The sequence below is a fragment of the Copadichromis virginalis genome, linkage group LG6 (genome assembly GCF_057382275.1).
Source record: "Copadichromis virginalis isolate Kocher_CV1m ecotype Utaka linkage group LG6, C_Virginalis_male_GT1.1, whole genome shotgun sequence".
NCBI lineage: Eukaryota > Metazoa > Chordata > Actinopteri > Cichliformes > Cichlidae > Copadichromis > Copadichromis virginalis.
The window spans coordinates 35530470-35556427 of record NC_140623.1 but is presented as its reverse complement, the minus strand read 5'-3'; the positions used below and the strand labels follow the sequence as shown (position 1 = coordinate 35556427).

General features: G+C 40.2%; 1 protein-coding gene across 3 annotated transcripts; it reads left to right on the top strand.

Annotated features, from left to right (window-relative positions):
* Positions 1–8: 8 nt before the first annotated feature.
* Positions 9–25659, top strand: ccdc85al (coiled-coil domain containing 85A, like). 3 transcript variants are annotated; one of them, XM_085460183.1, is made up of 4 exons: positions 9–71; positions 3181–4279; positions 21965–22022; positions 24556–25659. In XM_085460183.1, the coding sequence occupies exons 1-4, from the start codon at positions 9–11 to the stop codon at positions 24572–24574; spliced, it is 1239 nt and encodes a 412-aa protein (XP_085316309.1). In that variant the 3' UTR covers positions 24575–25659. The 3 variants fall into 3 exon arrangements, with proteins under 3 accessions (XP_085316309.1, XP_085316307.1, XP_085316308.1); XM_085460181.1 differs by lacking the exon at positions 9–71 and adding an exon at positions 1225–1899; XM_085460182.1 differs by lacking the exons at positions 9–71; positions 21965–22022 and adding an exon at positions 1225–1899.
* The last annotated feature ends 299 nt before the right edge of the window (positions 25660–25958 follow it).

Genomic DNA, 25958 nt, shown 5'->3' with positions numbered 1-25958 from the left:
GGAGGTAAATGGAGACGGATGCCCGAGAGGACACAGAGACGACGTTTACGAGATCACTCCCTATCGGCCGGGTATGCACTCCACTAGAATGACGTGTTACTCCAAGATCAGGCGTATCCTATTGGCTCGTATTTCCATGACGTTCGTACGTCATGCTTAGCGTATGCAGCGGAAGCGTACAACTATGGGAAAATGAGTTGTTTAGATCCGCTGCAGCAGTAACGTAAGCTCCGATAATCTCGGAGTTGTAGAAAGTGTTATGTCCACCGAAAATTTTGTACTGTGTGATAACGTGTTGTTCGACAGTTGTGCGGGACTTGTATTATCTCACTGTACTGACACATGTACATTGATGTACTAATGAGTATTTCAGCTGTATGCCACTTTTCTTCTACTTTACTAAATTTCAGAGAGAAATAATGAACCACATGCTTTGCCTTATATATATTTCGAAAGTTACTGTTAATTTCAAATATATGATTTTTTTTTAAAAATTGTTTCCTACACACAGTCGTCAATATGTTCAAAAATGAACAAATGGTTAACGGTTACTACCCATTCTTGGTTTTTAGAGTTCATTACTATTTCTACTACTACTACTCACTTCTATTAACGTGGTGTAGTTGGGGTGTATAAAAGAAGAAAACAAATAGATGAACATCAACAAAAGCATTATTACTATTATTATTATTTATTTTTTGTGCTCAAATATGGGGACTTTTGGTCCAAACCACTTAATATAGCTACACCATACCTACCTATTTCCCACAGAGGAAAGTTCCGGTATCTAAAATATCAGCGGCTTACAATTTGAAAATCACAGACAGTAATTTAAACTTAAAGGACTACACGGTGCAACATGAGGCAGTCGAGTGAGGTTACGGACATCAGTGGATAGCCTGTTGTTAAGTTTTAGAGTATAACCTGTAAACCTGATTATTAATTCATTTATTATTATTATATTTTGGCGCTTATACAGCCTATGTTTTCTCCTAAATCGTCACACTTGCAGAAATTATGTCGTTTGGAGAAAGTACCAGAATCTTAACTTCAGAGTACCCCCTGTAATTTCAAGCGAATCCGAGAGGTAATTAACGAAGCATTTCAGAACAGTTTGCAATAATTTTGAACGTTAGGTGGCGCTGCAACCAAACTATGATTTCGGTGAGGCTCAAGCCCCCGGAGGGAGAGACCTGGAGAGAGAGAGGGAGGGGGAGAGAAAGGGGAGAGCTGTTTCCTCTCCCTGTGTTTCTGCTGTGCACAGCGGACTATCTCCTCTTTCTCACAGTGTGCTGAGCCTAGATGCGGCAGGTGTGTGTGTAAACCGAAGCTTTTCTCACTTTGACCACCTGACCGACAGAATCTGGATTCTAATGCATATCGGCTGCGCACAGAGTCCATTTCGGCTGTGAGGATGTTGCAGTGATAGTAGAGCATCTTCTCCGCTGTATCGCGCCCAGCCGGCATCGTCAGCTGTTGCTCTAGGAAGAGAGTGGAAGAGTGGGGAGCAACAGAAAAGGCCAAACTATGCGACTGATTTACAATCCGTAACCGTTTCCACCCTAAGTCGACCGGGGAGCGGATGCGAGCAGAGGTTGCCAGCGAGCCTCTAAGTATTTTCTGCTCTTTGTCGGTACCGGAGGAGCTGTGCCAATGGAGAAAGCGACTCCACCGCCCCAGCCTGGGCTTCAGCTCTCGATAGCGAAGACTGAAAGTCCAGCAGAGGACATCTCCGGTCTGACTGACGAGGAACTGCTCAAGTGGACCAAGGAGGATCTGGTGCGCCGACTCAGGCGGTCTGAGGCCGACAAGATGAGCGTGATTCTGGACCACGGGAATCTCATCCGGGAGGTCAATCGTAGCCTCCAGCTGCACTTAAACGAAATCAGGGGGCTGAAGGTGAGGGGGCGCGCATCGGTGAAGGATGAGATCATAGGCTTGGAGCACACCTGAGAACGCGCATAGCAGGAGCAATGCTCTGCTGTTTAGAGAGCGCCTCTGCAAACATGGTGTGAGAATAGATGGTATATCTGAAGTTCAGTGTGCCATTTCATGGGTCATATGCGATCATTTGGGTTTAGATGGATGTAAAGTATATGTGCAGTTTTGCACATGCAGGAGCTAATAAAAGCCTCTAGTTTCCATTTTAACTTTTTTGAGGTGGGAAATACGGGCTTTTAAAGTGAACTAAAAAGGGAAGGGATGTTTGTGCTTGTTAGCAAAATCAATACCAAGCTGTGCCCTTTCCACTCAGATAGAGCAATGACGAGTAGGTTTCACTTAAAAATGCTTTCTTCTAACAGTAATGTCCGTCAATAAATCAGTGGATTTGTTCATGCAGTGCTCAAATCTGATCTTGTCTTCGCATACTTTAGATTCCTAAAAAAATTCCTTCACATAAATCTACAGCAAGTGGAACACAGAATCGAGTGGCAGATGCTCTGAAACTGTATGCAGGCTTTCTCCATTTCAGTAACCTTTACCCAGTGCCTTCATTTTCTAATAAAATAATTATTGCACAGTGTCCACAGTGTTTACAGTTAAATTCTGAGAATCAGCCTGGGGTTGTCTCAGCTGAAGCACATCGGGATCATTTGCTTTTCTTGGAGACCTCGTCACCTCTCCACCCATCCAAGCAGCCTAATTACACAGGAAAGAGCTGGAGGGTACAAAAGGGGGAGTGAGATGGAGGATAGCGGAGAGTTAAGTTGTTACAGAAGAGGAGAAAAGAAGGAGGTCTCTTGGAGGTGAAGAAAGAATCCTTAAGTAAATGTTGCTTAGTATGAAATGTTTATGACCTTGCCTCATTTCTGTGTGGCCTTTTCCTGTCCTCCAGATGATTCTAATTTACATTATGTATTTCACATGGTACACAGTGAGTCACTGCATTTATGGGAAAGGACGTAGGATTAGGATTTAATTTCATTATGATTGCATACACCATTTGATTGCTATCTGAAAGAGCAGTGAAATGTATTCAAATTGCACAATGGCTTGAGTGATTTAGTCGAAGTTAAGTAACCCATGAAAAATGACTTTGTTTTGCAACATTTCAAAAACTAATTTGTGTTCCTTAAGGAGCATTTTTTTTCCCTCAGGCTTTCTGGTTCATACACGTAAACTGTGTGTCGCTCTTTTCTAATTTCTAAATTTCTATTATTTCTCTTCTTGCTTTCACAGGACATTAACCAGAAGCTGCAGGAGGACAATCGTGAGCTGCGGGACTTGTGCTGCTTCTTAGATGATGATCGTCAAAAAGGAAAGCGTGTGTCCAGAGAGTGGCAGCGTCTCGGACGTTACAGTGCCAGCATAATGCGTAAAGAGGTGACCCTCTACCTCCAGAAACTCAAGGAGCTAGAGCTTCGACAAGAAGAGGTAATCCGGGAGAACCTGGAGCTGAAGGAGCTCTGTCTTCTACTGGATGAAGAAAAGGGGGTAGTAGGTGGTGGAGGTGGCATTGGAGGAAGTGGAGGTGGAGGCAGTGTGGGAATGGGAGGGTGCCGTAACTCCATAGACAGCCAGAATAGCTTGCTGCTAGTGCCTGGCCAGGGGTTGCTAATGAGAGACGTAGGGGATGGAAGCAGCACTTCCAGTGCAGGGAGTGCTGACAGCTCTGATCACCTTCACCATAAACAGCCTCACCTGGCTGCAGGAGTGGGTGGGGTTGGCAGTGGTGGGGAAAAAGGAAGCCCTGAGCTTCTACATAAACCCAGGTGTAGCAGCATCAGTGGAATAGGAGGTGTAATTGGAGGAGACAGGGAGGTGTCCAGTCCTGATCACCCAGCTGGGCGCCATCGGAGTACAAGCCTGGAGTACCCATACACCCTCCCTCAGCTCTGCCGGCCCCGCTGCGGCTCTATATCTGTGCCTGACCATAGTCGGGTCATGCGGGGCCTTAGTCCCGAAAAATATGGAAGGAACGTGGGCCACCGAAGTCCGGAGCAGCACCCCAAGCACCACAGCTCTGACCTCGTCCTGGGCCAGAGGCAGCACTTCCTAGGTCAGGGAGGCACCGGGGAGCTCTATCAGCGGCACAACAGGAGCAGCATAAGTAGTACAGGATGCGGAAGCCCAGAGCCCCGGCAGGCACATTTGGGGACTGGAGAGCACCATGAAAAGGGCTGTTTCATCCAGGGGGGCAGCCCGGAAACTCACAGGCACCAGTACAGCATGAGCCCTGACCATGTGAAGTTTGGCAGCCCAGTGAGAGAAGGGCAGAGGAGGCCGGCTGGAGACGAGCTGTCACCACATCATCGGAGCATCTATAATGGCATGAATGGTAGGTTTATTTGTGCCTTGTGATGTGATCATATATACTGACCTTCTATTTAACACCTAGTTTTTCGATGCACACACCCCCTTAAAGTCACGTGGATGATGTTGCCCTTGCTTGTCTTTTAAACATAAAACATATAGCAAGCTGAAATAAACTGAATTATACACCTGAATGAGTGGCAGGTTCATCAGAAGGAGACACTATATCAAAATAAGTTGAACTGCCAAACATACCGTCTTACTTATTGCACTTATTATGAGCATATATAAAGGCTAATATATATTCAAGTGTTTACATGTTTTCTACACCTTAGTCACTAAGTTACTAAATCAATGTCCATACTCTGAAGACTCTGGAGCTCCAAAACCCCATACTTTTATTCTCTCTAATTGCTTTGCATGATTTAACATTGAAAATAATACCTATTTACCTCATACTGGGCCTTGATGCTTCTCTCTACTCCATATGAAATTAGCTGTTTTTTGTCATTGTCTTCCCTTAAGGTCAACTTAGCTTTTTTTTGCCTCTCATAAAGAGAAAGTTTGGATAACAAACTCATCTCTTCACAGCTGAGTGCCCAGGATGGCCATATTAAGTATATTCCCTCTCAAGCATTTAAAACAGCCTGAAGCCTGAAGCTTTTAGCTCACAGGGATTACTTGTACATAGAGTGACCTAATTATTTGAAACTTCGGCCAAGCTACGTATAAGTCAAAAAGGAATTTAGGCTAAATACAGTCAAAACTCTTAATTTTTTCTGTATCAGACTATTTGTTGATATTGCAGAAAATTTGTTTTAATATTTACCAGTTTCTTCTGTTTTATACTTAAGATTTATTACCATTAAATTTATATACTATCAGTGCTACTTTTGGGGGGCATATTGAGATGCTTCCTATACAGATGGTGAAGGTTGAATAGTGTGAAATATTGTAATCAAATAAATATCTCAACATATATAGATATACAAATATACAGCCATGTGCCCAGACATACTTAAGGATGAAAAGTGTAGCATTTCAGGGTTTAGTGTTACAGTTTGTTATAGCATAGAGGTGTTTTTTTCTCTGTAAACGCAGACATTTTCGAAAATGAGATTTACAGGTTAGTTTGGAATTGGAATGCACTTGTTTGATTGAGAAAACTGAGATACTCATGCTTATTCTGACTGCTGCAAAATTTACAGCATTATTGATTTTTTTTTTTCATTTCAAGAGAAATGTGGGCTGACTCAGGACAAACTGAGAAAAAACACAGGCGTTATATGAATCTTTCCAGCTCGAATGATCCACGCACAAATTTGAGTTGTAGCATTGCAACTGTTGCCACACAATGATGAATAAACCTATTAAATGATGAATTACCTCTAAATCTTTGCTCCATTTGCATCCATCTCTGAGAGATCGTGGGGAGCTAAGGATGATGAGGAGGACGAAAAATCAAAGTACCAACTTGGCTGCTGTTTAAATACCCCACAGTGGCTGATAATGATTTCTGGAGTCCGGGGGAAAAAGTGCTGAGTGGCACAGAGCTCTCAGATGCTAAAGGACAAATTCCTCAAGGTGAAATATCTACCTGACTTTGCAATATAAGCTTGAAATTACAAGAGAAACAGAAACAATTTGCACAGAGCAAACTCAACTTTTATAGCGAGGATTTTAACTGTTTTTTTTACCAAATGATGAGTCATTTATGCCAATTGGATTATTATATGTTTACCTAACAATATGCACTTAAAAACTTTACAACTTCAAAGAGGTAGTACACAGATCTTTACATATGAACCTCAGTTTACAAGTCACAACATTTGGTTGCTTTTGAGCAGTTTTGTGGGCAGGGATAGCTTAGTAAGTAGAGTGGTGATCGGAAGGTCGGGGGTTTAAATCCACTACCCTGAGGTACCCCTGAGCAAGGTACCATCCCTACACACTGCTCCCCCGGTGCCCAGTGGCTGCCCACTGCTTCACAGAGTGAATGGGTTAAATCCAGAGAGGAATTTCCCCACGGGGATCAATAAAGTATACATAAAATAAAATCTGACAAGTGACCTATTGGTGTCATGAGGGAAGCATGGTGGCACGGTGGTTAGCACTGTTGCCCCACAGCAAGAAGGTCCTGAGTTCGACGTAATCTGGCCGAGGCATTCCTGTGTGCAGTTTGCATGTGGCTTTTAACTTTTTGTGGCACTGATTATTTGATAATACTAACAATGTCTGCCTCCAGAGACACCTGAAATTAAAGCACTAAATGGCCAGTGAATGCATTTTAAGATCCACAGTAGAGCCATGGTGACCTCAGAAACTACTGTACAGTATCAAGCATGCTCTCTTTAGCCATTTTGCAATCTCTATGGATTGCGCTGGATTATTATAAAGACACACACAACTTTGATTTGGATCATAATTCTGTTTCTATTTTAAGGCTCAGCGCAAACTGTAGCTCTATGAGAGATTTCAATCTTGATGTAACCTGAAACCCATATGATGTCTGCAAAAGCCACGCCACATTAATGCCTCACAAATCCTTAACTGGAAAATGTTGTGAGTGCACAGGGCCTGGTAGTTTGCCAACTGTGGCATAACTGTTGTGAACTTAGCTCGGAGTGAAATACATGCACCAAATAGCCGTTAACCAGGGCCGTAAAGTAGAGCTGGGCGATAGAACGATAACGATATGTATCGCGATATAACTTTTACTCGATAGAGAAATTAAGCTATCGCGATAGACCTCGCCGCTCTTGTCCTCAAAAAAAAAAAAAAAAAAAAAAAAAAAAAAAAAAAAAGGTCAGCCAATCCAAATTAAGTAGCGCAGAGCCGAACCAATCACAGCCGCAGCGTCACGTCGCGTGGCTTGTTACGTACAGCACAAGTGCCAAGCCGCACGTGTGTTTGTTTGGGAAGCAGCCAGCGGGTAATGGAGGAAATGAGTGTGCCGACTAGAAAAATCAACCGAGCGTGACCGAAGAGAAAACAGATGATGGTTCCAATGCCGGAGAGATTGTCAAACGGAAGAGCCATAGAAGTTCCGTAGTGTGAAGGTATTTCGGCTATTTCAAGTCTGACAAAAACAGAGTAGCGTGCACTGTAAATTGTGCCGAAAGCAAGTCTGGAAATACAATAAACTGGTGCATGCGTCACACTGCGCCACGTTATTGTTTCGGTGAAATGAATTTCTACAATACTGTTAATTCTACTCTCTGCAGTGTTTAAATGCTTACATATACACACAGTTACTGTCCCTCCACACATACGACTCGGTTCTGCTTCTATGCCCCAGCTTTGTTTACTTTTTCCCACCGAGGCTTCTAGACTTCTGATTGGCCAACATTTAGGCACGGTTAGGAATCTAGCGCCACCTGCTGCTTTGGCATGTTCATAGCAGCGTTTTCCTTCATTTCTGCCTTTATGTGTGGACGGGATTATTTTTTAAAACGAAAACGGAAAATCTCCGTTTTCAAAAATACCCGTGTACGTGTGGACGTAGCCTCAGTCTCTGACTGGAAGCGCTAATTCGTCATTCGGCTTTTGTCAGACTAAAGTAACTGTTAAAACTGTTTGAAAAGCTCAGCTATACAACAAGGAGAGATTGAGAATTTCCTTTTAGTTCTCAGTTTATTTGATATTGACAAAAGTTAGTCAGTTTTGTCTGTTCTTCTGTAAAACAAACTAAGATTTATTTTTAGAATTAATATTTTGTTTCTAAGTGGAATTGACAATTTAGTCTGTTTCGTTTGTCCTATTTTGAAACTTAAACGCTTTAGCGGCTGCCTTTTGTGTAGTTTGCAATATTTGCCTTTATTTATCTGAAAAAGTCTCATGTTCCTTAAGTACATCTACCCTGTTGAACTTATTATGGGAAATAAATATTTAACATTTCACTACATATCGTACTGTGTATGACTGTGTACGTGACAAATAAAAAAAAAAATTTGAATTTGAATTTTAAATAAAAACAAGCTGCTGATTATTTCACATTTTACTTGTGAGCAACGGCACATTTAAATCTTACAAATATAGTTATTTGGCTTATATCGTGATAGATATCGTTATCGCCTGAAATGAAAAAAACATATCGTGATATGAAAAAATCTCATATCGCCCAGCTCTACCGTAAAGACTTCATTAGGCCTGTGTATGACAGCGGTTGAGTATGTGTGTGCCTTGTGTGAAGTCATATTGGTATATCATAGTTTGTCATCTGTCGCAATTGATGTTTATCTCCATCATGAACTTGTCGCTACAGGGCCTCCATGCCTCCACTAACCTGACAAGGGAACTAACTTTAAGTGTCACTATAGGATATTTACACTTAGATAGAGACATGCAATCAACACGTTGCCACAGGATGATGCTTTTTCTGAAGTTAACACAAAAATATCACCCATCTGATGCTGGCGGATTAGGATACACTAAAATGCCACTTAAACTAATACAACTGAAGGAGAATGAAAAAGACAAGAAAGATGAGTAGATACAGAAAAAAAGATGTGTGGGGTAGGAAACGTAAAGAGAGCAGATTTGTTGTGATATCCCTTTGTGTCATACACTGACCTAACCTTGCTGCCATGTCCTTTTTTGGATGAAGAGGAAATTTAATTCCTGTTACGATGTAGTACACTCCACTCGCTTGGATTATCCTCTAAGCCCTTTGCACAGCATTATTTCATTTTTTATGATCTTGCATGTATGCTTGTGTGTGTGTGTGTGTGTGTGTGTATGTTTGTGTGATTTGGGTGGATGTGCTAAAGTGTCCCAGGGTCAGTGTAGCGATGAGGGTTTATTTTCTGACAAATGAATGACTCATATTGATGTAAAACTCAACAGTAGCGAAGCTCAGGCCATTTAAATTCCTGACAAAATCCACAAAGAAAGCAAAACAACACTCTGACCTCTGTAGCCTTTTAATACAATCTGCTGCAACATCTTTCAGGAAGCTTATCACACATAGCTTATTCTCTCATTGTTACAGTCAGGAGGAAGGAATACCAACAAAATGAAAGTACTCGTGCTTTTACTTTGGTTCAACTCCGAGTTTCTGCTTGAAGAAAATAACCATTATCTTATTTTCTCATCTTGATGACATATATCCAAAAGTATATTGACTCATTTATATATAAAAAGGGCATTACAAGAAATTACAAATAAAATCAGTGCATGGCACTATAAGCTTTAACCTCCTAAGACCCGAACTCTTCCATAGCATGCATTTTTAATTTCTCTTTGATATTTGGTCACACTGGGGCCCGATGAATGTAAAAACAAAGAATTACCAGATTTTTGTTAACGTTATTTTTGTTTTTAAGAAAAGTAAGAACCACATATGAGCATATTCGTTTAACATTTTGATAGAACAGTAGCAGTATAATGTCCTCATAAGTGGATATCAGGCCTTTGTAGAGCAAAATTCAGTATTTTGGTCTAAATAACCCAAAATGTGATGTCCACATATGTGGACGCCAGGTCCCACGAGGTTAAAGCAGCAGTAATTATTGGCTTGCAAATATTAAATTGCAGTAAAAATTAAAGGCCGTTTTGACTTTGTATGCGATGAGGAGCTTTACAAATAATCAGTAACAGCAAAAGATCAATTTGACTCATAGCACAAATATCTGCCTCGTGATAAAATCCCTCTCTGATACTAATCAGCCATGAACACTACAGTCTCCTGACCCAGACAGCAGGGATGAATGTTCACTAAGCCTACAGGATCTCTGCACTGCAGAGGGTCTTCTTCAAAAAAAGAGGAGAGACTTAATCATGTTTTCTGCTTTAGCAATCACATGTTCTGCATATTAGCTTAAGCTGCTCAGATGATCAGGAGGAGAAAAATAGGCTGCATGAGAAAAGAAAAGATGGTGCAGTGTGTGGGGAAACCTTTGCTCTATTTTCTTACAGTACATACAGTACTGCAGATGTGTGGCACTCTGTGTACTGTATTTGTAGTTTGCTTGAAAAGTGTGTGTTTGTGATAAAGACAAAGCCATGCTTTTTTTAGCCAGTGACTGCTACTTTATTCTTAGTTGTTTTAATGAAATAGCTCAGTTTGATGTGATACACGCGTTGCCTTCTCAGGTGACAGATCAAAATAAAGATACAGTATAATGTCTAGCATTGTAATGCAAGCTAGTGCTACATAATGGCTAAACCACAGATATATGAGGCTCTCATGTAATATTTGATATCAGTTTAGACAGAATATTAGTAAACCCATATTAGCCTTCCAAATATCAATAAAGCTTCATTTTTTTTGCTAGGCTATAGCGTTATAGTGCATGCATTTAATTTGAATGTCAGCAAAATATAATTCCTGTTTGGATGATTTGCTTACACTCGAATAAGAAACAGCATATAGGTGTAATATTTTGGTGTTTTATTGTTTATATATAATAGAAAGTCTAACCCATTAGTCTGACAAATCTAATGTTATGGCAGGTAATGGGTTTGGTGGAGCATAAAATTTGTACTAAAGAGCCGCTAAAGTTAGCTGAAACTCTAATATAGTAACATCCACCCCCCACACAGTGGGGAAAAATAATACACAGTAGAAATGCTGAAGAAAGCATTTTCTAATAAAACCCCATGAAACAACCATAAAATAATAAACAGCAACTTATTCATTCTCTCAAAGAAAATGGAAAGAGCTCAGATAATATCTTTTAAAGTCTTGGATTTAGCTAATTAGCAAGACATCAGCTCAACATTACCCTAAGTTAGAGTACATACACAGTTTATTCCAGCACCTATAGTTTAGTGTTGTAATTTTTTTTAATTGAAGAAACATAGAACAGATTTATGGCACACAACTACATACCTTTACATGTTTTCCTATTTAGGTATCAAATAATGTTCCATTTAGGATTTCTCTTGGGTACTCCCAGCCCGTTCACACTCCCGAGGCGTAATATAATGATGATTTGTCAAGTCCCGCGGTGTTCCTGAGGAACGTGAAAGGTGACCGCCTGCGTTCTTATGCTACGCGCCGGGTTATGGACGAAATCCAGTAGAATAAGGCTCCTGTGGTAATACACATTCCAGCCATGTATTCCATCCCTAACCTTAACCAGCACTTTAATGATGTTAGATAGTGTTTTCCAAAGCGATTTAAGTAAAACAAACATACATGTGTAGATTCATTCCAAACGGTTTTCTCATTTGTCCGATCTTGTAATCTAGGGACGTGTTGGGTACCCGGAAGCGTAACATATTGACGATTTGTCACCTAGCGTAAAATGTTACGCTTTGGGAGTGAGAACGTGTTGGTACTCCACATTTCTAGTGAGAATTACTATCCGGGAACCACATGACCATCCAATGGCATACAAATTGACCAATGAGGTCTATAATGCCACAAACTGAAATAATTCAGTCAAACCCTAAAGTTGTTTTGTATTCTGCAAGTGCTGCTCAAACCTTTACCTTGTGATTACATTTAAAAAAGAAATAGTTTTCAAAATACTCTCAACTAAACACATTTTTCTATCCTACTTCAGGCTTGTGGCTATTTTATAAAATCTCTCGCTATAAACCTCTCTTATTTTTCTTTTTTATATACTCAAGAGGAACTGACACGCTCTGGTCTTCCATTCTCGAGCATGTGATCGAATTAGCAAAGACCAATCCACTCTTTCATTCCATCTGTTAATCTCTATAATTGTGGCATTAGTTCAGACTGTCCAGCTCCTCTGGCTGCTGCTTAGAAGTGCTGCTGCCTGTCAGTGCAACAGGAAATCATCACTGAAGCTGTGGTCTCAGATAATGTTCTCCCTCGCCAGTGTCGTTGAAAAGCTAGTCTCTCTCTCTCTCTTTCTCATTCTCACTCTCCCTCTCTCACCATCCTAATTGGCTGCCAGTGTGAACAACCAGCTGTCGCAAAGAGAGAAAACTCTGATTACAAAGCCCTGTTTCGGGAGGATGTGGTGTTTGCCAGACTGAGCTAAGGAAAGAGGGTTGAGGAAGTATTTGAGTGGATTACTGGCTGTTTTCTTCCCCTCCTTCTCTCCCTCGTTCTGTCTTCCTCTCTATAATACATCTTTTTTTGTTCCTCTTGCTCCACTCTATCCTCTTCTTCCTTGCTTGTCTGCCAAGGCGATGGATGGAAAGCATCCCTTGAAAATTTGTCAAGTCTCGCAGTCTAAGCGGCCTGGGGAAACTCAAATGTTTGTCACAGCTGCTTGGTATGAAAGGATTTAGGGGAGCATTAGGCTGGTGTAAGTCAAATGGAATAATATTATAACCAGACAGTCTCATCTGCCCTGCCATTCCAGCGTTACCTTTCAGGACTTCTTGAACTTGCTTACACGACAAATGCCGCGAAGACCAACTAATTCTTATTCTAGCAGTTTTTTGTTTTACATTCTATAACTCATTTTGAAATCCCATGGCATTGGATCTTTCTGCAAATAAGAGATGAATGTTTAATTTACAAGTTGAGTAGGCATCCCCTTATTGATGTCTTCTATCATTAAAAAATTGGTTAAAATTTCAAAGATGCTTTAGAGTTAAGGCCATCAGAGACATTCAATTCTCAAGGTGGATGACTTCATCTGCAGAGGGGAAAATGTTACTTTTAAATGTTATCATGGCCTTTGAATTTGTAATCACATCTGAGACCAATTATCCCAAACACCCTTGCCTATAGGCCATCAGAGCAGCTATTAACCCAGGAGTGCATGATTAGGCATTTTGTTTATCTTCCACTGGTGCATATCATTGTCATTTTTAATCAAGCTGCTCTAAGCTTTGTCAGTTTAAAGCCTCCTCCTCCTGGATGCAGCAAAAAGCCGTATATTGCCTCTGCAACTCTCAGACAATGCCAGATCCACACAAATACTCATGACAGTGGTAATGTCAACGGGAAATGGGGTGTAAAATGTGTCTAACATAAAAACAAAAATTGTTTTCAGCAGACTAAATTATAAATTAGAGAAAGGAAAGGAGGATGATTTTGTGCTGCAGATTTAGAAGAGAAGAGCACATAATCAAACGTCTTTCCATGCATAGAATCACATTGTCATACACTGTGGCGTGACTGATGTTATGATTATGGGTTCATAAAGAAAAAACCCATAAGAAGATAACTCAGAATTTTTGATTATGTCGGGCATTTAACTATTCGAGGATTCTCCTAAACATTTCCCCCGCAGCAGCTCGTAAGTGGCTCTTTGAGTTATGAAGGAGGCTGCTTGGCGCATACTAGCGTTGCTCCGGCTCAAACCCCAGAGGTATGTGACAAATGTTGCACAGTAGCCCCACTCATCCGGTAGACATGCAAACCCAGTGGAATGGAGAGCAGTCTTTGTCCTCTTACGCCATGCCAGTGGGGAACAGCCCACTGAGCTGAGAGGAAATTAGCTTGCTAGGCCAGGTAATTAACTGAAAGTTGAGTGGCTGCCATGTATGAGGGCAAGAGTGGGCCTGAGGGAATTTCTCACAGTCCCAGAGTCACCAGCAGTAACCACATTTTGCTACTGTTACATTTACTTCAGTTCTAGCTGTGTGCCATTCTGAGAGCTGTCAGTCTGAGGGTATCAGGCAATGAGGTGCGAGACAAGGAGGAAAGTGAAGCTGGACAGATAGACCTAAGTGAAGCATGGGAAGTATGCAGGTGAGGCTGCGAGAAGAGGGCTTGGTACATTTGCATACATTTTGTGAGCATTAGCTTAGTGATCACATAAATTACATATTAAATTAAGGTTAATTTACCTTCATGTTCGCTGGCAGCAAATCTGTGGTTTTTGCAAAACTGTGGCTAATGTGGTCACATATTTCTGGACAATGTTAAAAGTATAGCAGTGTAATATTAATCAGCAAGTCAGGGGTGCAAAGTCAGACAAAATGCTTTTACTTTCTTTCTGAAAGTAACATGTGACAATTTCACATTTCTATTAAAAATATCTGTCATGTTGCTTATTAATTATTTGTTTTAAATGATTTGAACCTGTCTTCAATTGTTTTAGCCTGCTTTTAAATGCTCATTCGATCAGTTAAATAGATTTTTTAACTTCTTCTCCCCCAAAAAAACCACAAACAAAAGTTCCATTTTTTTACTTTAAACAAAATTGGCTGCCTTAAAAACTACAAGTAGTTAAATCAAATTAAAATTCTTTGGTCCCCCCTTTAAAACACAGAAATATTCTGAGATGATTTAACAGCATCTCAGAATCAAGCTGTAACAGCACGTAGTAAGTAGTGAGGAATCCTGTCTTCATTGCAAAAAGCCACATTTATGTTGGTTGTTGCGTAATCAAAATATAAACCTCTGTTTTGGTTCATCTGTCATTATCACTGGTCATGCCCGACAAAGTATGCCTCCGTTTTTAAAGCCCCTGATTGTGTTCCATTACACAACTTAAATTTTATGTTTGTGAATTCAACTTTTAATCTTCAAGAGAAACAACGTATTATTAATTCTTTATAAGGGCTCAAAGTCTTGTGTAGGGCTCATATAGCTTGTCTGTGGTTTATGTCAGTTGTTGTGCATTGTCATTGGTCATAGCACGCTGCTGCTCCTATCGGAGTGATGGCTTTTATAGCTCAGCTGTCTGTTAAAAATGAGATAACTTATCAGGAATATAGCATGTTGAAAGGATGCAGTTATCTACTTCCTGGGGCATAAATTATCTAATGCCCATTTTGTGTGTTTGAGGTAATGGTTTTCCTGATTTACAATAAGGCACGTGTGGAGCTTCCATTACTTTACATTATGTTAGACCATGAAATGATTGGCACCACTGTCATTATATTTATGCCGTTATCTCTTACTAGTTCTCTTTCAGCGATGTCTTTTGGTCTGTGAGATTTCCTCTCCGAGATATTTAAATCAATTTTATTACCCCGACCCCCCACTGCTCCAGACTGACTGGCTCATTTCCTTTACAGTTATACTAAAAGGTACATTTAATCATTTAATTACCTGGCTTTGTGAGAACTTGAGCTGCAAATAAAGCATCTAGTACACAGAATTTCTCTGGTTGCTTTAAATGACAATTGATGGTCAATAGTGACCTGAAATGATAACACAATGATGAGTTTCCCAGTAGAAACATCCTTATTTCGATCTCTTAATATTCCGCTAAGCCCATCTTTTTATCCTTTATTAATAAGTGCTAACAAAATCTTATTTTCACTTTTTCATGTGAGAAGAGCTATGTGAGAATATGGGGGGGGTGTAAGAGCAGAATGTAAAATCACATCCACACGTCGATGTTAAAGTAGACTTAATACTGGCTCATCCTTAACACTCAAATTGACAGATGGTTACCTGTGCTCTATATTGCATTATATTGTTTTGAAGAAAATGCACAAATTGTTACAGTGCATTGCATTATTTTCAGCTAAATCTAAAGGGCTTTTAATATGACACAAATGCAAAAAAAGCATTATTGTTGTTTTTAATAGCAAAGGAAGGGACAGCCTGAAAATGTGTAAACAAGTTTCAGCCCCAGGGCATGGGTCATCGATGTCCCAAGGCTTTTGGAAGATGAAAAGCAAGACCCTTTAAATGCAGACCCTTTGTGTCACGCAAAACCGCAAAGAATTCTGGGATATTTGAATATCTAATTCAGAGCTGATGAAATTACCAGTATTGTTTCCCATCCCCACCCCTCTAACTGGCACACGCATCGCAATCCTCTATACGCTGCTCTGTGCCCGGTCTGTTATATTATTCATCAGCACTGTGGTGTGATGGGTGGTGACATGTTAAAATAGAGCAACAGCAGTTTATCTTGTGAATGTCTGCTTAAATATTTAATTTGCCTTTTGAGGATCATAGCAAAACACTACGGCAGTGCATGGAACAACAACCAGCTCTTGTAGAACTCGAGGAGACGATGTGGAGCTTCAACACAGAAGACAAAAGAGGCAGAAGAAAAATTAGAGGCTACAGTTTCTATCTATAAACCATCATGAAAGAAGTCTCCTTCGTTCATAAAGTTAATGTCTTCAATTTAACTACATTTTGCCATAATTTAAGCACTGCTCTGCCAACGTAACTGAACAGGCTTGTGATTCAAGAAGCGATGTCTTTGCACGTGTTTGCACGTTGTTTCGTGAGTATGCACCGTCTATTTGATGTATGTATTTCTTTCTGAAAGCACACACAAATGCAAACACACACACAGACATCCCTCGTAGGCTCGATCAGCCAAAGGGGCGCCAATTATTCACCTCTATTCCAGCGAGTTTCATGCTCTCGTGTCTCTGTGGTCTATTTCAGCTGAACGGTGAGCCATGCAGCAGACACATAGGCTTCAAGTTATTTGCTGTTTCTCCCTGCTGCCATCACTTACTCTGTTACAGGTCTCATGCCTCAGTTGGCCATTGCAGATTTATCATAGCAACGCGGTAAAAAAAGGCAGCTTAAATTAGGGAGGTATTGCTAAAAGCCAGAAGTAGATAAATGTATATGTTAAAAAAGAAGAATAGAGAAGAACAATCTCAACCAATAACACTAGACTGAAAAATCTTCTCTTAAAAGTAGTGAGTGACTGATTTGTAGGTTACTGACTTACTACTGGGTTTAGTGTCACCTAAAATTGAAAGAAATACTTTATGTTGAAAGTAAGTATTTTTTTAATATAGCATTAAATTGATCAGGAATGTTGTCAGTGACAGTTAATAATTATTGATATCACTAATTACATGTTCTCTTTGATTAGTGACATTTCAGGCCAAGTTGCAAAGAAGGCAGTCATATCAAGGCACAGGCATTGGCCAGTCTCAGGTATTATCTTTTATGTGAAACTCTACCTAAAAAGCCTGGAATCACTTCTTTACTGTTCATGCTGAGACCGGAGTTTGTCGGTACCATTACTGAGAACCTGTGTGGCCTCTGTTTTCCAAAGTGCACACTGTGATGTTTATGCCCTCTTGCTCAGTTGTGCACCATGTCCTCCCAATTCTCTTGCTATTCTGGTTAGAGCCAGTTTGTACCGTTCTGTGATGCGTGTAGTGCACACTGTTTTTAGCAATATCTCTCATGGCTTTATTGCTTAGAACAAAGATGCTGTGTTGATTTTCAGAAGTTCTCCTTCTTCCATTTTAGGAGTGCAATCAAACCTGCAAAGGCAGCTTCTCCAGGTGCTCAAAGAGCTGAATTTATTGCTGTGATAGAATGATTGAATTCATGATTTAACTAGCATTAGGCCTACATTGTGTGCTGAAAAACAGGGGCAATATTTGCTGTGTAAGGTGTTGATATGCCATTAAAAATCACGTATGATACGTATATGTTATTGTATTAAACATGCTTTGTCGTAGATAAAAACAAATGTCCTTTTATTGAAAAAGACAAAAAGAAACAAAACAATTACAATTTCTTGGTGAATCAAGCTTTTTGGTGTACACTGTCACACCACGAGCTCAGTTGTTGTTTGTGAAATCTAGTAAGCAGATTTTTTTTTTTCTAATAAAGCTAATTTATCTTCTCATCTAATGCTAATCTTTTTTGTGTGAATTCTAATAACATAATTCATTATTTTCAGGCAGTAATATTCAGATATTTAAAGCAAAGTTCAAAACTATGTTGCTGTGGAGTGGCTGGAGCTGTTATAGGGCCAAAGGTGGGGAACATTTTGGACAGGCTGCTAGTCTGTCACAGGGTAAGCACAAGGACGGGGAACCACACACTCACATCTAAACCTGTGGCAAATTTGCAATCACCTATTCACCTAACAAGCAAGTCTTTGAACTGTGGGAATACCTTGGAAAGAATCCACACAGGCGCAGGGAGAACATGCAAACTCCAAACAGAATGGTCCCAGCTCGGCACCAGAACCTTTCCTTTACTGTGAGACTAGCCACTGCACCACTATTTAAAACACAGTCTTTAAGCGTGACAAAACAGTCCTGCAAAACAACAAAATTCAGTGTTGTTCTCTCGTTGTGTAATTTTACTGATTTAAAACATAAGAACAGGCTGTGATAGCCTGGTGAAACCAAGTGTAACCAATTAGCATGTTGTTGCTGCTATATAGTGCTGCAGGGATGACCAAGCAGAACTGAAGTGGTACGAGCTTGAAGTCTGGTCTCACAAGACTGGGCATGGCCAAGCACAGACTTGACTCCACAAATACCCTGCATGTTCCTCTTTTCATTTGGTGTATGTATTATGGCCATGCATAATGTTATGCATTCTGAGCTTGCCAACACGCTCCAAAGTCGCACATAACAGCACAGACTTCAGCTGCCTGAGGGACATTAAAACAAGCTGCTCTCCTGCCAGATAGCTTCACTGACTGACTGACTGACTCTAGTTGTCTGTCTGACTGCCAGCTAAACGGAAGGTCACTGATCTACCATGCATCTCAACGGGCTTTCCTGCCCAGCCAGCCTGAATAATTTATATGGCAGATTTTTAGAAGATCTGAGGGAATGGCCACGTGAAATTATGCATTGATTCTGTAAATTGAGAGAAGGAGAGAGAGAGATGAATAGAAAGCAACAGATTAAGGAGGACTGCGAGATGAGTAGTCCTGGGAGCAGGTTCATGTGTTTACTGGCTTGATTCACATGTCAATAAAAACTTGATTACCGGTTTTGATAAATTATACAGATACCGTCATTCTGATTTGTTTTTGCAGCTCCTTTATTGTTATTGCTCAAAGCCAGCCTTCTTGAATAATTTTCAAGCAATTTTCATCAAAAAAGAGTCTTTATTTTGTTAACAAAGTGTTAAAAGGTTTTGCAGCTTCTTTATGAAGTGCAGGATTATGAGTTATATAAAGTTAATAATTTGGTGTCTGGTTGCTAAGGGAAAAGGGCTATATTCAGTATGGGAGCAGCTTCTCCCAAGTCAATCTTGCAGATCTCTTTGAGGGGAAATTTGGAGGCTTTGGTGTACAGAAGCAAAATTTATGAGAGCTTACCCCCCCCCCCCATATTATTCTAGACTAATCATATTATCTATATACTTGACCCACTGTTAACCCCCTTCCCTCTACACATCTCTCGCATGCGGTTAAATCCAATTTTGGTTTTAACATCAGGCTTCCCCATAACAGAAACAAACACCGCCCAAGTTTATTGCATGTTTTCTCACATCGTAACTTTCCTTGAAAAGGTCACAGGTGCTGGTTAGAATTCAGGAGGAGCAAGTTTAATTAGACGCTAATCAAGTTCTTTTAAAGGGATTCTCTGAATTTTGGCACACAGCTGGTGTGTAAACTGACCTGCACCATCACAAGGCAGCAGTTTATAATCCTGTGACCTGTGTGTGTGAAAGCTGACCTTGAGACAGCAAATCCATTCAAGCCAATTGTTTCTGTGAGTTACGCAGCTTGAATCGAGTTACTTCAAGCTAACACTTCAAGCTAATGGTTGAACGAAAAACTTTTGTTTCTCCTGTGTTTTTTCCAGGAATATTCTTCACTTCTAGTTGTCTTTATAGTGTGATGCAATTGAATTCAATTTTATTTATCTAGCCCCAAATAACAACCACAAACACCTCAAGGCATTATAGATTTATACAGTGACTATATATCATTTGCTAACATAACCAGCTTATAATGACAGCCTGAAAGAGTCATGTAAAGATGTGTATCGATACTGCCTTTTAATGCTTTTTCTTGCCACTCTTGATCCTGACTAGATAAAGAATAGTCAAATTGTTTACATTAAAAAAAACCTGAAAATTCGATTTTATAATTGTTCTATAGTAACAAAGCCATTCTGAGTGGGAACATGCCACATTGAAACTCATGAAACACATATCCTAGGCATCCTAAGCTCTTAGCTCAGGAACAGAGGTGGCTTGAATAGGGAACACATGAAACTAATCATATGTAGTATGTGTTTGTATGTAGAAGTAGTAATAAAGGGCATATTAAATTTTGGGCTGATACAAACAACAAAAATTCAAGGCTGACCTTTAATGACTTTCATCCTTAGATAAATGCTAAAGTAAATTTTAGCATTAATACAAACCTGGATTCTGCAACTGCCCACAGACCATGTTCAGAGTAACATCTTTCAAGTGTAGAAAAAGTCTAAATACAGTAAATATTGGCTTCACCTGTGTTAGCTGTGTGAGTAGAGAACAGTGCATGTGATGATGTACTTTTTTTTAACCCTGTTTGTGAGCTTTAGCCGTGAAATCAGTCCCATTCCCCACATGCTGACCTCCAAGTGAAAATACCCCCCAGCCCACTGCTGCATCTACCCAACACTTTAAAGGAGTTTTCATATCTCTGTGTTATCCTGCCTTGTTCCCTGATGACCACACTAAGGGAAGGGGCAGGGAACATAGTGAAAGTGGCTACTGGAATCTTTTGCACAACTTGGCGGTCACAAGAGCATTATAAATCTTTAATGTGAGATGTTAGAGCGCCAAGGAGAGGAAATGTGCTGAAAACATGATTATGGACTCATGGGGAGGAAGAAACCGCTGGCTAGGAGAGAAAGAGATAGAGATATCAAGCAAGGGAGCAAGGATAAAAGAATTTTGAAGGGCAAAAGAGGTAAAGAGGGATAACATTTTTTTTTTTTTGCAAAGTTTGGTCTGCTTATAGCAAAAACATTATTGCACTGCTTTACCGAGTTGTGATCAGAACTTCTCACAGAGCCATTTAAGTATGACAGGAAACCCAGGAAAAGGATTTCAAAATGACGTCAAGAGCTTTCCTTGTGTTTAGGAAGAGCAAAGTTGATTGCAATGGCGTGTTCTCCTTTGAAGGTGCAACAGTTTCACTTGCAGAGAGTGAAGTGAGCTACAACCCGCATAATCTGACAGTGGGGTAAGCAAAAATATGCTAAACTAGCACATCTATCTAACCATTACAAAGAAAAAATAATCAGCCATAAAAAGGCTTAAACCTCTGTTTGGAATTTGCCTTCCAGGTCACCTCAGTCTAGATGTTATCTTATAGGAGAGAAACTACCCTGAGGTACCCCTGAGCAAGGTACCCTCCCTACACACTGCTCCCTTGGGTTTGGATTGGTAGCTGCCCACTGCTTCACTGAGTGAATGGGTTAAATGCAGAGCGTAATTTCAGTACAGGAAATTAATAAAGTATACAAAAAGTAAGTGACCGTCTGATTCATATTTGTTTAGTTTACGAAATAAAACCTAAGAAAAGATATGATTTCAAAAGGCGCTGTCTCCATGCTGCTTCTGCTTTAAATAGGTCACAGCAACAAATAATACTTCATTTGGATCTTGTCTTATGTGGTCTAATCAGAGACGTCAAGCGTGCACTGTGCGCCTCCGTTGTGAAGTACAATCCACCAGTCAAACCTGTTTCGTGTGAACTTGAGCTGGAAATTGATTGACTGCCTCACTAATCCAAATCATGCCTGCTCACCTTGAAACAAGTCTAATAACGCAGGTGCATTTTGTCTTCTGAACTTGCAGCAAAAAGGTGATTGTGTTTTTTCTCTAAAATGCCAAATTTTCCAGAGTCTCTCATTCTGCTCAGTCACTATGCAGGGTGGGCATGTGCTGATTGGCGCCACTGTTCTAATAACAAACTTGCTGCATTCCCAGTTTGATTTCCGACATATAATTTAGCTAATAACAGAAGCTGCTACTCCATTAACATGTTTTATTTATTAGTCATGTTTCCTTGCTTTTGCAGTCTAACCAGACAGACATCAACTCTAAATCATTAGACTAATGAGACAATCCAGTCTTGTCAAAACAACACATTCAAGTCTCTTCCTCTGTCTCGTTCCTCTTCCTTTTTTGTCACAGCTTTGATATCAGCCGGCTGCTGCACCAACAACTGTAGAAATGTCAAGCTATGGGACAGGTAAGAATCCCTCTCCACCTTGTTTCTTTTTCATAAACTTTTTTTGTGTGCGTTAATTAGAATCTCTGAAAGAAGAAGAACAGCTAATGAAGGTCATTGTCTCTTCTTTCCACAAGGGCCCATAATCCTGTAATTAGCTCCTATTATTCTATTTTGCCATACAGTGTGCTGCTTCCTTTAGCTTGCGTCTTGAAACCTATTTAGTCGGATGGAGGGATTTACATTAGAAGGATTTACATGAATAAATAATGGACTCTTTCAGTCAGGAGTGTTTGAAATACATACAAAACTATTTGGACTTTATTCTCTTGCTAATCAGTAGGTAATTTGGATCTGAACCTGATCACAACAGATCCTGTGTCATTGCAGGGTCATTCCGTGACTTAGTCTGGTGCACTCCCTCCAGATGAGTAATGTGTTGGCATGCTTGATCTAGCCCAGGTGTAATCACAGTGGGTTTGCTGTGGGACTACAGAGTTAGAGGTGACCTTCTTCTGTCCCCGTATGCCATCCTACATCTTCAATCAGGCCCAGCGGGAGGCCGAGATGGTTGTGTTAATATTTAATGACCGCGAGACAAGACGTACCTCCCCCTAGAGGACAGTTGGGGCCCCCCTTGGCCACCCTTGTCGTTGTTTAGTACACCAACACACACAAACTGTAACTACAAGCCACATGCGTGCTTATTCCCCCACACATGAACTTCTCTAACATGCATATTAAGGACTGTTTGTCCTTTTTCTTTGCATTCGTTTTTTTCAATCCATCACCTTCTACAAAAACATCCGTGACTCAAGTGAAGAAAAGAATAAAGTGTACTTTTTGTCAGAAGATGATTTGCAAGCTCAGAAAAGGCAACAAGGATGTGCTAAGAATGCGGACTGCAGTCAGGCCTTCTGGTCGTCCCTTGGCTCTCCACTGAGGTGGAGACAGACGCAGGCAGGAACAAAGGAATCTGTCACTGATAAGTAACACAAAAACCTGCAGAGATGAACATCTTACTCGCTCAAACTCTCTCTCTTGCTTGCTCTCTGTCCCCCTCTCTCTCTTTCATTCGGTCCCCTCAACAGACTAACAGCTAATAGCTATTTATTTATGCATCTTTTTTTGAGAACATGCAAAGAATAAATGGCTTTGAGAATCAGGGCTCAAATTTCTTTGTTGAAAGCTCACTCACATTTACAACTGTCGACATTGCAAACTATTGTAAGAAAAGACTGCCTTCAAGGTTAAACAGTGGAAATAAGAAGCTGGAGACCTGTACTTGTCCAGCAACAAAATACAGGCAATCGGGCCTTTTTCCACACAACAAATATTGACAGGAAACAAGACTGTGCGTAAAATGTGTGACGATTTTATTCCATTTAACTCTGTCATGTTCATTCTTGCTCACTGTCATGCTGTCATGGCTTACTGGGACTCTTAGATAGAACTGAACCAGCATTATCATTGTTAGAAACATCTGTTTTTCCTAACATAACAAGGAAAACTGCAAATATAGAAATAATTAACATAGCAATATATCTGTTACAGCTCCTATTTATCATTTAAAGCCGTATATATATTTTTAATTAATGTCCTGTTCCGTCACCTGCACACTGAATAGGATTTTGAATTACACATGCTGTAACGCCCAAGCTTGAGATTAGTGAAACACTATCCCATACCACTTGAAAAATTCCTTCTTCTCAGGCAAATGAATGTGTTGCAGTACAGTGAATAAGAAGGATGTTATGTTTGCTGTTTTTTTTTTTGTTTTTTTTTTGAATTTTTGTGGATTTATATATTAAAGTCAATGTAAAAAAAACAACTTTATTTATCCCCAAGGGGCAATTAAGATAGATGATACCTTGCCGACCATACATACAATACACAAACATCACATTGGGGAGACAGGTCAGGCTATGTAGCACTGGCTGGTTGACCACATGAGCAGTGACCCGAACTGAAACCACAGAAAATGCACAACATGAGGAAAGACGAGGAGAAAAAAAGAACTCCCCCCAAAATAAACTACAAGATTTTGAGAACTTCCAAAATATAAGATACAAAACAGCTAGGACAAGCTACAAAAACACTGCAGACACTTCTGCCCAAACAAACTGGTATACAGTGCGTATATATACTTAGCCCTTAGCTCTCAGGTTTATCAGATCGGTCTGGGATGAAAAATGCCTTCCAAAATCAATCCGGTTGGTTTTTGACATTTGCTTAGGTGTTTCTGTTATTGTGTTTGAGATTTAAAAAGTTTAAAAAGATTTAAAAAGTTAAGATATTCAATACTAAGCTATTACAAACAAAGAACTCTTGAAATGAAGAGTCTCACAACCTAAGCATACCCCAGTCACAGCGAGCACAGTCACCCCTGTGACCTCACACTCACTGATTTCAGATATTTTCCCAAACACACATCATTGTTTCAGTTCGTTTTTATTTGTTCTAAAATGTCGCTCAGTTTGATAAAATGTATGTTTTCAGACCTGCTTTTAGTTTTTAGTTAACTGCAATGGCATGTCTGTCTTTTCCTGTGCAGCTTTGACGCTTCCTCTTGACCCCAACTTGGCGACCCACGCCTCTCAAAGGGAGGACGGGTTGCAGTGAGACAGCCCTCCTGCATCTCAGGCCTTGATGGACACAAGCGCCCCTGGATGCCACCTTCCACAGCTCCGGATGGTCTGTAGTCCACGGCCTCATCCATTTGCTACAGCCGTTAAACAGCCTGCCTCCATGTTTTCATTTCTACATATCGAGAGTTTGAGCAGACAGGGGTGGGAGTTTTTTCTTTTTTTTCTTGAATGATATCAGTTTAGTTGGTAAAAACTTGTGATGACTGCTACACCTAAATGGAAATCTCTCCCGGCCAACCGAGACATGGCTACCTCCTGGAGAGCACCCAGAGAGAAAGTGAGAGAGGCTGTGGATTGGTGTGAGTAGATGAAAAGGACTTTGCACTGTATGTGCTGCTACTCTCTGTTTACAAATGCAGATCACTGGTGGAGAAGCACATAAACCTTTCTATATCCTGCTGTTAAAAAACTTATTTTCCTACACTCTCCCATTTTTTTCTGCTCCCGCCTCCCCCCGCTGTCATCGTTAGAAGTGATCTTCAGTATGTGTAATGAGACTGGTGTAATCTAATGCTCTGTCTCTCAATCTACAAATCCAGATGATCACATGATTGCCATCGTCTCCTCTCTCATTCATACTAAAAATTCAGAACTCTTTCAGCCATTTCAACTGACGGTAAAAATAAGACAAAATTGTATATGTCAAAGATGTTCTAGCAAAGAAAAAAAACACATCCTCTTCCTGTGTCTTAAACCAAGATGGTCAACATTACTAGCTGCTGACAGATGTTCTTATTCTATGAGATGCAATGTTCAGGTGTAATTTTTCTTTTTGTATTATCTTCTTTGCTCCCTCAAAGCGCCTATATTTAAGCTGGGGAGAAGATTATACATTTCTCCATGTTGTTTTTTTTTACAAGTCCAAGTAAAAAGTAGATTATTGGATTAGTTTTCTATATATCTATATATATAAATACTATATGACTATTATTTTTGACTTACTGGTATTAGAACTATTATATGAAAATGCATATGATACAGTATATCAAATAATAAATAGACTTCTTTATCTAAAAGTGGATTGTTGGTTCGATTTTTATTTGTGTGCTGATTGCGTGAGTGAGCTTTGCAGTTAAACGTCAGGTTGGAGTATAAGTTGTTTCACAGCTGCTGTAAATCAAAAGTTAACCCTTTAAACCCTAACCCGTCACCGGTGACGGTTAACATTTTTAGTAAGGGTGGGCAACTCCAGGCCTCGAGGGCCGGTGTCCTGCAGGTTTTAGATCTCACCCTGGGTCAACACACCTGAATCAAATGATTAGTTCATTACCAGGCCTCTGGAGAACTTCAAGACATGTTGAGGAGGCAA

Bases quoted from the DNA above. Each gene is read 5' to 3' on its own strand.
- ccdc85al (XM_085460181.1), top strand. From the start codon at position 1,654: ATGGAGAAAGCGACTCCACCGCCCCAGCCTGGGCTTCAGCTCTCGATA. The intron at 1,900-3,180 runs GTGAGGGGGCGC...TTGCTTTCACAG, and splicing joins ACGAAATCAGGGGGCTGAAG to GACATTAACCAGAAGCTGCA. The intron at 4,280-21,964 runs GTAGGTTTATTT...TTTTTGTCACAG, and splicing joins CATCTATAATGGCATGAATG to CTTTGATATCAGCCGGCTGC.